The sequence below is a fragment of the Talpa europaea genome (genome assembly GCF_964194135.1).
Source record: "Talpa europaea genome assembly, chromosome: 9".
Taxonomy (NCBI): Eukaryota; Metazoa; Chordata; class Mammalia; order Eulipotyphla; family Talpidae; genus Talpa; species Talpa europaea.
In genome coordinates, this window is record NC_140076.1 from 8,274,247 (window position 1) to 8,286,694 (window position 12,448).

A 12,448-nucleotide genomic window follows, 5' to 3' on the forward strand; every position below is an offset into this window, starting at 1 on the left:
AAGTCGGAGAAGCAGGAAGTTGCTCCAGGTAGAGGGAAGGTCTCGGTTTGGGATCAGCTTCTGCTGGGTGACCTTAGCTGAGTGACTCCACCTCTCTGCTCCTCCACTTATCATCTGAGAAAGGGTGATGCTGGCCCCGACTCACAGGGTGCTGGGCTCACGATGTAAAGCGCCAGCGCACGCACAGGTGGCAGGTAACATGTGCGTGCTCCCTCACCATGTCCCCAGCGCCCACACACCTGTACCCTCTGCTGGGGTGGGACAAAGTCTGTGGCATTTACCCGAAGGCCCCCCCCAAGACCACTGCGCTATGGGTGGTGGAGCTGGTGTGGCAATTTTCTGAAACTGGAGGGGCTGGACACTAGGCTGGAGCCAGGTTCTTCCCACGCCCCAGGGCCCCCAGCTTGGGGGGGCACCTCCTTTATGTGGCTCTGGTGGGTGGGGAGGAGCCCCTTCCTCTGGGCCCCACTTGGTTGCTCTGGCCCGCAGGGCTCAGTCAGCCTGGGCAGTTTCAGTTGGTTTGTCAAGGACATTCTTAATGGCCATGGCAAGCCTCGCAGGGCCGGGTGGGGGAGGGGAGCCTGCATGCTGATTGGTGGAGCACACACCTGTGCAGGTGCACCTGAGCTGTGGGCAAAGCAACCTCTGTTGCAGGAGGGCAGCTGGGGCCACAGCAGGCCGGACCACAGAGGTGAGTAGCTGCGGGTGCCGGGCAGGGCAGCTCCTGGATGGAAGCTGCCGGGAGGGGGTGAACCGCAGGGGATGGGCCGGCCAGGCGCTTAGCACCTCCCTGCCACCCTCAGGGGCTCTCCTTGCCTGGGGTTTTTCCTGCTTCTGTGGCCTGCGTTGAGAGGTAGGGATCTCAGGGGTGGACAGGGGTGTCAGAACCACTCTCGGGGTCCCACAGTGAGGCACTTGAGGGGCTGCTCCCAGCAGCAGGCCCCCCAAGTGTCCAGGAAGAGGCAGGAGCAGGGGCCGCAGGAGGGGAGGGGGCCCCGCCATCACCTTGTCCCTGCTGCTGGATACGGCGGGCACAGCTCGGGAGCCGGGTGCCGGCCCTGCACATGAACACACACACGCACACCCTCGCGGACACCCTCAGGAGGGCACGCCAGCCCCACAGCCCCTCCTGACGATCACAGGCATGCACGCGCACACACACACCACCACCTTTCCTTCCCACCCAGCAAGGAGCAGTTCTGGAAGGGCCGGTGGCCGGGTAGGCGTCTTAGAGCAGCTCACTGAGGTCTGTCTGTCTGTCTGCTCCATCAGGGACCCCATGGAGGAGCTGGTAGGGCTGCGTGAGGGCTCCTCAGGGAACCCCGTGACTCTCCAGGAGTTGTGGGGCCCGTGTCCCCGCCTCCGCCGTAGGATCCGAGGTGAGAGCTGGGTCCCCGCCCCCTCCCCATGGAAAAGCCCACAGGTCATCACCCCTGCCCAAGCCTCCCCCAGCCCCACCTTGAAGTCCAAGAGCAGCCCTCCTCCAGGCATTTGCTTCTGAAGTCACTGCCTGGGGCCCTCGGGGTGGCAGGGAGAGAAGGGATCTGTCTGTCCATCTGTCTGCCCACGGTCAGGCTGCTAGAGGTCTGCTCTGCCTGTTGAGAGCGCAGCCCATCCCCCGGCCACACTGGCCTGAGTCAGTGAGGACCTGCAGGGGACACAGACTGGCCGAGCAAATGTGGACTTGGCACCTCTCCTGGCGCTGGGCCGGGTAAGCTGCAGGGGATGGACTGGCCAGGGACACTCAAGTGTCCACTTTGAGACCTGGACTGTCCCCTTACTTGGGGGTAGAAAAGGCAGGGACCTCAGAGGGTAAGAGCAGCCCGAAGGGCTGGTACCCACAGTCAGCAAGGGTCAGTTTCCCCGGCCTTTCTGGGGACCCAGGGGTTATCTCTGGCCTGACACCAGTGGAGTCCTCAGGGCAGCCGCCAGGGCCTGGGAAAGCACAGGGGTATCGCTAGACCCTCTTGCTCTCGAAGTTATGCCTCCTGCTCCCATAAATACCCCAGCACGAGCTGGGGGTGGGGAGAGGGGAGGGTCGCTGCCACCTGCACTTGCCCCCACCCTGCTCTGCCCCTCCAGTGAGGCCAAGCCCCCTCCGGGCTACCCTGGACTCCAGCACCTGTCCCAGCCCCACCTGGCCCCTGCCCTCCCTGCCCTGTGCCTGAGCGGCCTCCGGGGAAGGGGTTGTCCACGCCCCCACCCCTCATCTCCGGTGACCTCCTGCCCTGCCCCAGCTGGCCTGGAGTGGCTGAAGCAGAAGCTATTCCTTGTGGGCGAGGACTGGTACTTCCTGATGATCCTTGGGGTGCTCATGGCCCTGATCAGCTACACCATGAGCTTTGCTGTGGGACGTGTGGTTCGAGGTAACCCCCACACCCCCCCACCCCCAGCATGCACACCTGCTCTGGGCCCAGGGCTTCCGAGCACACCCTTGGGGATGCCAGATGGGCAGCCAGGTGCAGCAGGGGTGGGGAGGGTGCTGGGTCTGGTCCTGGCTCTGCTTCTGCTTTGCTGAGTGACCCTGGGCAGCTTCCTGCCTCTCTCTGAGCCTCAGTGTACTCACCTGCACGGAGTGCCCCCAAGTGCCCTTCTATGCCCACCTCTGCCTGCTGCTTCTGTTCCTTCTCCCTCCTTGCTCTCAGCTCAGTAACTGAGGGGAAACTCTCCACCCTGAGGTCTCCCTGGAAGAGGGGCCCCGGGGCAGGAAAGTCTGAGACCCTTCCTCCTCTGGGAGACCGACTCAGGTGCCATCTGAAGGCCTGTTATGAGCCAGATGTTATCTGAGCGACCCTGTGAGGGAGGCACCATCACTCACCCATTTTGGGGACACAGAGGCTCAGAGAGGTTGAGTCACTTGCCCAAGGTCACACAGTGAGGGGGGGGCAAAACCAGGGCCTTGTCCTGACTCTTCACGCATCTGCCACTCACTGGTGACCCTGGGCCTCCGCTGTCCCAGCCGCCACTTCCTGGTCACTGGGGGCACCCGAGGGCTGCTGCGCTGTGGGTGGGTGTCTGACTCTCCGCTGTCCCTAGCACACAAGTGGCTGTACCGGGAGATTGGGGACAGTCACCTGCTCCGGTACCTCTCCTGGACTGTGTACCCCGTGGCCCTGGTCTCCTTCTCCTCCGGCTTCTCCCAGAGCATCACGCCCTTCTCTGGAGGTGAGCCCCGTCACCACGCCATCTGCCCGTGGGCCACCGGCCAAAGCCTTCACATCCTTGGGTTTCTGATGGGGGTGCTGCAAACAGGAGCCCCACTTCACGCTGGAGAAGCCAAGCTGGGAGAGTCATGTCTCTGCCCCAAAGTCAAGCAAGGAGGCCCAACCTTGACTCCTGGGCCATTGTTGGCGCTGCTCCTCCCCGAGTGCTCGCTGGCCGTGATGGAGCACTGAGGGCAGGCTGGCCTGCAGAGCTGGTTCCCAGTGAGGGGCTCATGGAGGCGCACGTCTCCCCCAGGCCTCTCAGCTCTGCCCCCCAGCTCCCTGCAGGCAGAGGGGCACTCAGGGGTGTGTCTGGGGTAGTCTGCTTCTATCCCGGCTTCCCCCTCCTGCCCTGGGGGGGGCTCAGCTGGAAGAACATGGACACACATGGAGCAGCAGGGGTGGGGAGGGTGTTGGGTCTGGTCCTGTCTCTGCTCCTGCTTTGCTGTGTGACCCTGGGCAGCTTCCTGCCTCTCTCTGAGCCTCAGTGTACTCACCTGCACGGAGTGCCCCCCAGTGCTCTTCTATGCCCACCTCTCCCTGCCACCCCTGTTCCTTCTCCCTCCTTGCTCTCGGCACAATAACTCTGAGAGGGGACTCAGCTCTGGCCTTCAGCTTCCTCATCTGCAGACGGAGATAGGGCTTCAGAGAGCTGGGAGGGGGTTAGGCTAGGTTCCTGCCACCTGTGACTACGCAGGCATTTGTTTTCACAAACCTTTTCTCTGCCCACCTGGTCTATGCAGGTGTCTCTTCTTTCTCTTTTTGCTAATAAATCTGTCCTTTTAAAGTGTAAAAAAAAAAAAAAGTGGCGTTGAACCCAGAGATTGTCCCTCCTTACGCCCCCTGCCTGCCCCCTGCCAAGGTTCTGGAATCCCCGAGCTGAAGACCATCTTGTCGGGCGTGGTCCTGGAGGACTACCTGGATATCAAGAACTTCGGGGCCAAGGTGGTGGGCCTCACCTGCACCCTGGCCTGCGGCAGCACCATCTTCCTGGGCAAAGTGGTACGACCCGCCGCTCGGCCTTTTCTCATCACCCCGCCCAAGCTGGGTCAGAGGGGATTCAGGCCAGTCTGTTTTGGGGGGCCTCAGTCTTGGGAAGAGGCAGGTGAGGTCTCCCGACTGTAACCAGAGGCCTGGGAGAGTGGAAGAAGGGGGGCCCTGCCATACTGTGCCTGGATGAGGTTCCCTTTGTCTCCCCACCCCCAGAGAGGGGCTGTGGGGAAGAACAAGGGCCCTAATCTTCCCCCAGCCCTTGAGGCCTGCGCCCTCTGCCCACACCTGCCCACACCTCCCCACACCTCCCCTGGCAGGGCCCCTTCGTGCACCTCTCAGTGATGATCGCTGCCTACCTGGGCCGCCTGCGCATCAAGACCATCGGGGAGACCGAGGTGAGGGCTCAGGGGGGGGAGGGGTTCCCTTAGGGGAATGAGAGAGGGGGGCCTGCAGGGCTGACCCTGAGCCCGGACCGGATCCCCCAGAACAGGAGCAAGCAGAACGAGATGCTGGTGGCCGGGGCGGCGGTGGGCGTGGCCACAGTCTTCGCGGCGCCCTTCAGCGGTGAGCCCCCCCAGCCCACACACCCCCACCCCCCACCCCGGGCTGCCCAGCGCCCCTGGAGGGTCCCCGCCACCCAGGGCCGGGAGAAGGCTTGCTGGCTGATTCTGGTCTTGGTCCTTGCTGCGGCCTCGCAGAGAGCGCACCCCAGGACGTGGGCGGGCTTTCAGGGTGACATTAGACAGACTCGGGGGTGCAATCCAGCTGCCCCTGCGTGACCCTGGGCGAGGGGTCATCCCTCCGAGCCCGACTTGCTCCTCTGTAACACGGGGGTCATCAGTCCCCACCCCAGTGGGCTGTGGCGGAGGGGTGCGGCCCCGGGAGGGTGGAGGTGCTGGTGTGGGTCTCCCTAAGCTCAGCGTCGCCCCCAGGCGTCCTGTTCAGCATCGAGGTCATGTCTTCCCATTTCTCGGTCTGGGACTACTGGAGAGGCTTCTTCGCTGCCACCTGCGGGGCCTTCATGTTCCGCCTGCTGGCGGTCTTCAACAGCGAGCAGGGTGACCCCCCACGAGCCTGCCCCCCCCCCCGCCCCTCTTGTTCTTCCTTCCCCCCCTTCTTCGCCGATGGAAGGGATGAGCTTATGGGCATGAAGGTTGGGGGGCCCTGAGGACAGAAGGGGGCCAAGCTGGGCAGGGAGGCAGGGGCCAGGAGGACCGCCTTGAGCACTAGCAGGGGTGGGGGCAGACCTGGTGTCACCTGCACCCCTGCCTGCTGCTTCTCAGGCTCTCACCCACCCCTCCTTCCCCAGAGACCATCACCTCCCTCTTCAAGACCAGCTTCCGGGTGGATGTCCCCTTCGACCTGCCCGAGATCTTCTTTTTCGTGGCCCTGGGGTGAGTGGGTGCCTGTACCCCTTGAGAGCCTTGCCCAGGCCTGAATTGCCGCGGCAGTAGTGGGGAGGGGCCCTGGATTCACCTCCCTGCCCCCCCCTCCCCAGGGCCATCTGCGGGGTCCTGAGCTGTGCCTACCTCTTCTGTCAGCGAAACTTCCTTGTGTTCGTCAAGACCAATCGGCTCACCTCCAAGCTGCTGGCCACCAGGTGGGCGCCGGCCTGGGTGTGGGGGCTCTCAGGGAGCCCCCCAGGACTCAGCCTCCTGAGCCTACAACTCCCTATATGCAGAAAGCCCCACCCATGATAACCCCCACTGAGCTCTCCAAAGGTCCCTCGTGCACACCCCTACTCCCTCCCTCACTGACACCCCCTGTCCAGGTTCCCACTGTCATTGCCCGCCTTCCTGGGCTTCCCAGGCTCCGTGTAACCCTGTCTTTGAGTCCATGTCCTCACTGACTTCCCTGAGCCCCCACTCACCCCAAGCCCCTTCACAAGCCTCTCTCCTCCCCACGCCTTCTCTGCTTCCCCTCCCCCACCGCTGTCCCCTGAGTTTGGCTTTCCCTGGCCAGCGTGGATGGTGGGGGGCCCCTCCCTTGCCAGCCTCTGTCCCAAGAGCTTGTGGGGCTGACCCCATGGGGTTTTCTCCCTAGAGGGGCCTGGCTCTCCTCCCTCCTCCCACTCAGCCTCAGTGTCAGCTTCCAGAGGGCAGGCCCTGTTGGGGTGTCCCCCCTCCGTGGGGTGGGAGGAAGGGAAGGAAGCCCTGGCTGGAAACCCCCCCCCCTTTCCGCAGCAAGCCCCTGTACTCCACCCTGGCTGCCGTGATCCTGGCCTCCATCACCTACCCCCCGGGCGTGGGCCGCTTCATGGCCTCTCGGGTAAGGGGTGCTGAGCTGGGGGTTGAGTGGGGAGCCCCATTGGTTGTCCACTTTGTGCCACCTCATTCACCCCCACAGCACCTCTGAGGGGTGTTGTTTTTACAGAAACTGCAGCCGGGGACGTGCAGAGCCCTTCCCGAGGCCCCCCTCCAGGGCTGGTGGCGGGGGGTACGGGAGGGCTGCCTGACCCCTCATGCACCACCCTGGCCCTGCACCCCCGCAGCTGTCCATGAAGGAGCATCTGGACACCCTGTTTGACAACAACTCGTGGGCGCTGATGACCCGGAACGCCTCACCCCCCTGGCCGGCTGAGCCTGACCCCCAGAACCTGTGGTTCGAGTGGTACCACCCGCGGTTCACCATCTTTGGGACCCTCGCCTTCTTCCTGGTTATGAAGGTGCGTATGGGGGTGTGCACAGAGCCCAGACCAACCGGGGGTGGGGGTGATGCAGGTGCCGCCCCACCTCCTGGAGCCTCCACCCAGACTCCTGGATCTGCCTCCGCCCGCCCTGGTCCTGGGCAAATGGCTTCCCTCTCTGGCTCCTGCTGTCCTCATCTTTAAAGCGGGGTGGTGATGGTGCCTGCCTCAAAGGGTTGATGGAGCAAGGCAGGAGCGCCCTGGCCTGTGCCAGGCATCCCCGCACTGGTTCAGGGTTGGCTCCTTCCCCTTCAGCTCCCCCCTCCCCCACCGCCTCCAGGCGCCAGCACCTGGCATCTCTTCCCCTCGGAACTCACCTGTCCCTGGCCCATCCTCCCTTGCACACTCTTGCTGCCTGTTGCTGCTAACCTCGGGGTTCCTGCCCCCCTAGTTCTGGATGCTGATTCTGGCCACCACCATCCCCATGCCTGCTGGGTACTTCATGCCCATATTCATCTTTGGTGAGTCTGGGACCTTGAGGGGCTGAGAGGCTCGGGGCAGTGGGGTGGAGTCTGCCTCCTCCCCCTCCTGAGTTACCCACATACATCTCCTAAGATGCGGGGCCGTGGGGGCCGGGTCAGCCTAGCACCCCCTCCTCACCCGAAGTCTGTGACTAGGAGCTGCCACCGGGCGCCTCCTGGGGGAGGCCCTTGCCTTAGCTTTCCCTGAGGGCATCGTGGCCGATGGGGTCACCAACCCTATCATGCCTGGGGGGTACGCTCTGGCAGGTAAGTGGTCAGACCCGTGGAGACGGCAGACATCATGGGGCTGGGCTTGACCTGGAGATTCAGCCAGAGGCTTTGCAGGGCATGGGGTGGTCACTGAGCTCCCCCCACTGGGGTCCCTCCCAGCCTTGAGCCCCAGTGCCCTTGGGGCACTTCCAACAGTGGCCGGCAGGTGGCCCTGGATGTTCCCACCCTGCCGTCCCCTGTGCCTTGGCCCTGGCCTGAGTCGCCCTGTCCGGCTCTGCCCTGTGCAGGGGCCGCGGCCTTCTCAGGGGCCGTGACCCACACCATCTCCACGGCGCTGCTGGCCTTCGAGCTGACCGGCCAGATTGTGCACGCTCTGCCGGTGCTGATGGCGGTGCTGGCGGCCAACGCCATCGCCCAGAGCTGCCAGCCTTCCTTCTATGACGGCACCATCATCGTCAAGAAGCTGCCGTACCTGCCTTGGGTCCGGGGCCGAAGCATCAAGTGAGTGGTGCTGCTGGCCCAAACCTCAGTTTCCCCACCTGTAAAATGGGGGTGGTTACTCCAGTGGCCTGCAAACTTCCAGACTTTATTATTTTTTTTTTTTTTTGCCACAATTTTTTTTTTTTTTTCAAATGAAGCTCTCCGGGGAAGGCTTCTGGCTAAAACAGAGCAAAGTGGAGCTGGTCTGAGGGAGAAAGCGGGTTAGGGGCTGGGATCCAGGGCTGGGCCACAGGGGGCTGGTCTCCAGGGTTATTCTGCCTTTGGGGTTCTAGGAGCTATTCATTCTAGGAATGTCTCAATCTGTGCCCCCCCAAGTGGTCCCCTGTCCTGGGGCCTGGGTACCCCCCCAACTCTAGCTCCTGACAGGGCATCCCTCTGCCCCCAGCTCTCAGAGCGTGCTTGTGGAGCACTTCATGACCGTCACCATCACCACGCTGGCCAAGGACACGCCCCTGGAGGAGGTGGTCAAGGTCCTGACCTCCACAGACACAGCGGAGTACCCCGTGGTGGAGAGCACAGGTGTCCAGCAGGAAGGAGGGGATAGCATGAACGGGAGGGGACACAGCCTCTGCTTTCCTCTTAGAGCCTGGAGGGTCAGGCCCAGGAAGGGGTAAGCAGGACAGTGGGCCTGTCTGGCTGCTTGATCTGAATCCAGGCTCTGCCCCTGTGTGACCTTGGGCAAATCACTTCACCACCCCGAGCTCCAGTCTTCCCACTGGTAAATGGAGAAAGCAAGCTCCCTAGCTTCGGAGAACTGACATGTTCATATGAGAGAGGAGAGGATGCTTATAAGACACCCCTGGAATTCTAGCACCCAGGCCTGGTGTGCTTGTGGAGTGAGGATAGGATGATGGGGTCAAAACTAGAGTGTCCCAGAAGGCCAAGTCTCCTTCCTGATGCCATGAGAAAAACATCTTTTAAAAAAATGAACGTACAATATGAATGAGAAAGATAAACTGGGGGGGGGGCAGCTGGGAGCCATGGCCCCTTGAGGTCACTCTAGATTGTATGTCCCCCTCTGCAAATGAGACAAAGTATATACACTTGACAAATACAGCACATCTGGATTTGGGTTCCCCTGTTCTTTAGGCAGGAATCTGGTGCAGTGAACAACCTACGCAACCGTACAAGTCACCCACATACCCACATACCCAGAGTCATAAAGCCATTTATGAGCAGCAGAGCCTGGGTAGACCGCTTAAGCTCTACGACCTGTGGTTTCCTCACCTGGAAAACAGGAGTCAGCATAGTATTGATTGTAATATCGATTGATTGAGAGGGTCTCATCCCACACGCCAGGCTCTTCTCCCCACGCAAATTGGGTCACCTTTAACTTTATCCCACGGAACACGCCCCAGTACAAGATTTGAAAATATTTGCATATGCATGAGCCCATGAAAGGCGTAACACCTGGGAACAAAGACTGAATTGACCTCAAAGACCAACTCTCTCTTCCCTTAGAGTAACAGTGAGCAGAGTTCCCAGACATGGGCCCCCCTCTGCTCACCAGAGAAATAGCTTTCATTGTTTGATTATCTATGTCTAGTTGTAAAGCTTTTATTTTACTGGACAAGAAGCATAAGACAGCAGGCTATCTGTTCTCTCGAAATGGAATCCCTGGGGCCTCCCCGGTGGCACAGTGGGTTGAGCGCAGTGCTGTGAAGCTGTCTGCAGCCTCTGCAGTGCGGGTTTGATCCCTGGCCGGCCTGGGAGCTACCCACATGGCGTGGCAGACCTCTCCTGACTCGCCCGCTGCTCTGCTCAGTAGCGTATTTTGGTCCTTCTGCCTGTTCTGTTCCCCGCTGTCTCTGGTGAATCCTCTCACCCTCCTGCGCCTCTGGCCTGTACCCCAGCTCTTGTATAAAAATAAATAAATCTTTAAAAAAAAAAAAGAAATGGAATCCCTGCAAATTTTAGGATACACTGAGTGAGGCTTGTCAAGCCCCCAGCCCAGTAAGACTTCAGAACATGGGGTGATCCACTGCCCCTTCACGCAGGTGTCCCAAACCTGCTCTGGACGTGAGGCTCTACTGCATGGAGAAGCTCAGGGAGGGCAGGTTCCCTGCAGGCATCCTGACACCCTTACTCATAGCACTCAGCTGCCATCCTTCCGTGTCAGAAGCTGAGTTACCTCAGGCCAGACAATTAACCTCTCTGTGCCTATTTCCTCTTTTGTAAAAATGGTTGATGAGAACAGTTCCTGCCCAGAGCCTGCTGAAGGTTCCTGAGAGGACAGTTCTTGCACATAGTAGGTGCTCAGTAAATAGAAATTCCTTCTTTATAATGCAGCCCTCTTGCTCTCCCTCTCCATCTGTCCAGAGTCTCAGATCCTGGTGGGTGTCGTGAGCAGGGCCCAGCTGGTGCAGGCTCTCCAGGCTGAACCACCCTCCTGGGCTCCAGGACGTCAGGTGGGAACTTGTGTAAGGGTTTGGGAGGCGGAGGGGGTCAGTAGGGTTGTGAAGGCGGGGAGTTGTTTGGCAGGGGAGACTGGCCTATACTCATACTCCTCCCATTCCCAGCGGTGTCTCCAGGACCTCTTGGCTGGCGGCTGCATCACACAGCCAGTGACCCTGCAGCTGTCCCCGGAGACCTCCCTGCACCAGGTAATAGAATTTGGGCATGTGGGAAGACGACCCTGGGGCAGAAGGGGAACCCAGCCTCTCCGCATGCTCTCTTCCTCGCTGCTCCTCCTGGACCTGCCTCCTCATCTGCGGAATGGGCAGAGCAGCCTCGCTCCCAGGCTGTTGGGAGGGTGCAGAAACTTGAGGAGTGGGAAGTCTTAGGAGGCAGAAGCCTCTGCGTGGAGCGAGACTCTAGGTCTGTCTTTGCAAGAAGGCAAACACGGGTTTCAATTTCAGATTCACCACATTCTCCCTGTGAGATCTTGGGCAAATTACTTAATTACTTTGAATGCTGATCAACTTCCCTTGCAAGCGCAGAGCCTGGCACAGGGAGTCTAGGCAGGCGCAGAAATGGGTTGGAGACTTGGCCGGTGCTGCCTGCTAAGAGCCTTTTCGCCAGCTCGAAGGGCCTTTGTGTGGACTCTGGCGACCCCTGGTGGTCACACCAGACACTGCGGGTTCAGGTCTCGTCTTCCTCCCGTCACACCGCACACCTGGCCAGGTTCACCTCTGCTCTGTCCAAAGCCCCCAGGCTAGGAAGAAATTGAAGCTGGAGGACAGGGGGAGCTCCACCTGCCCCCCAGAACTTCCTAGCTGCCCTTCCTCCAGGCACACAATCTCTTCGAGCTGTTGAACCTTCAGTCTGTCTTCGTCACGTCTCGGGGCCGAGCTGTGGGCTTCGTGTCTTGGGTGGAGGTACCTGGGTCCCCAGGGTGGAGCCACGCTTGAGCAAGCTGGGGAGGTGGGGGGCCACCAATACCCTCCCATCCAAATCTGGGGGGCGGGATTATGAGATTCTGATGAGCCCCACTTTCTAACCAGTGGTTAATGGATCCAACTACCTGGTTTTGTGGCCAGTGGCCAACCCTGCCAACCCCCTGTGCTATGGGGAAGCGCTGGCTCTCACATTCACCCCAGCACCAACCCTTAGGGGAGTCAAACAAAACTGGAACCCCTCCTCTCAGCCTTCCCTACATCTTTCCTCTCCCAAAACCCTCCTTCTCTGTTCTAGTTGAAGAAAGCCATTTCCAACCTGACAAACCCACCGGCCCCAAAGTGAAAGTGGGTGCATCCTGCCTCTGTCCCCCAGCACAACACACCCCTTCCCTCCGGCTCCTCCACTTCTTGGCGAGGCGGGCAGCTCTGACCCAGCACTGTAGAGCGCCTTGCCGCCCCGTCCCCTCCTCGCTGGCACACGTGCCACAGCCTCGGAAGACACATCCTACCTGGGCAGAACTCAGTGGACAACAGCGGCGCTCAGGAGAGTTCATCAAATTCGCAACTGAAGAGACGGGTATGCCGGCGGCCACGACACCCCCGGAGGCTGTCAGACTCCCAGCCAGAGGCTGCTGGGAAAAATAAAGCCGGTCTCCAGTCCCAGGAGCCTGGGTTGGTTCCTCGTCCGTGCGCCGCCCGGTGGTCACAGGAGCATTGCAGGCCTGGGTCCCTGGGCTCCTGCTCCCCTTGGCCGGCGTTCCTGGCATGGAGGTGCCAGGCAAGGCGAGGCCCCAGCCGGGTCTGCTTGTCCTCACGCATAAGCAGGACCCACTGACCAGTTACCTACAGCCCAGCCCCAGCGTCCCAGCTGAACAGAGCAGAGAGGTGGGAGTCCACCGTTTCGGGCATCCTTCATGGGGACACTCCTAGCTGGGCAGCAGCAGGTTGACCAGATGCATGTGTATTGGGGGGTAGGCCCCTTCCCTAAGTCCCCGTAGCCTTCACCCCCAGGGGCCCAAGAATACACCTTCCCCT

At 61.0% G+C, this 12,448-nt stretch overlaps 1 protein-coding gene across 3 annotated transcripts; it reads left to right on the top strand.

Moving 5' to 3' along the window:
• Window positions 1–1,279: 1,279 nt before the first annotated feature.
• On the top strand, window positions 1,280–11,756 carry CLCNKA (chloride voltage-gated channel Ka; the record flags this gene model as incomplete). 3 transcript variants are annotated; one of them, XM_084243001.1, is made up of 19 exons in its annotated part: window positions 1,280–1,379; window positions 2,238–2,366; window positions 3,037–3,165; window positions 4,066–4,205; window positions 4,514–4,591; window positions 4,682–4,760; window positions 5,129–5,254; window positions 5,506–5,590; window positions 5,695–5,796; window positions 6,380–6,464; window positions 6,688–6,861; window positions 7,274–7,343; window positions 7,500–7,610; window positions 7,862–8,075; window positions 8,461–8,594; window positions 10,395–10,483; window positions 10,595–10,678; window positions 11,306–11,392; window positions 11,709–11,756. In XM_084243001.1, 19 exons carry the CDS (start codon window positions 1,280–1,282, stop codon window positions 11,754–11,756), a joined length of 2,064 nt encoding a protein of 687 aa, XP_084099127.1. The 3 variants fall into 3 exon arrangements, with proteins under 3 accessions (XP_084099127.1, XP_084099128.1, XP_084099129.1); XM_084243002.1 differs by having other exon boundaries at window positions 10,598–10,678; XM_084243003.1 differs by lacking the exon at window positions 3,037–3,165.
• Between the last annotated feature and the right edge of the window lie 692 nt (window positions 11,757–12,448).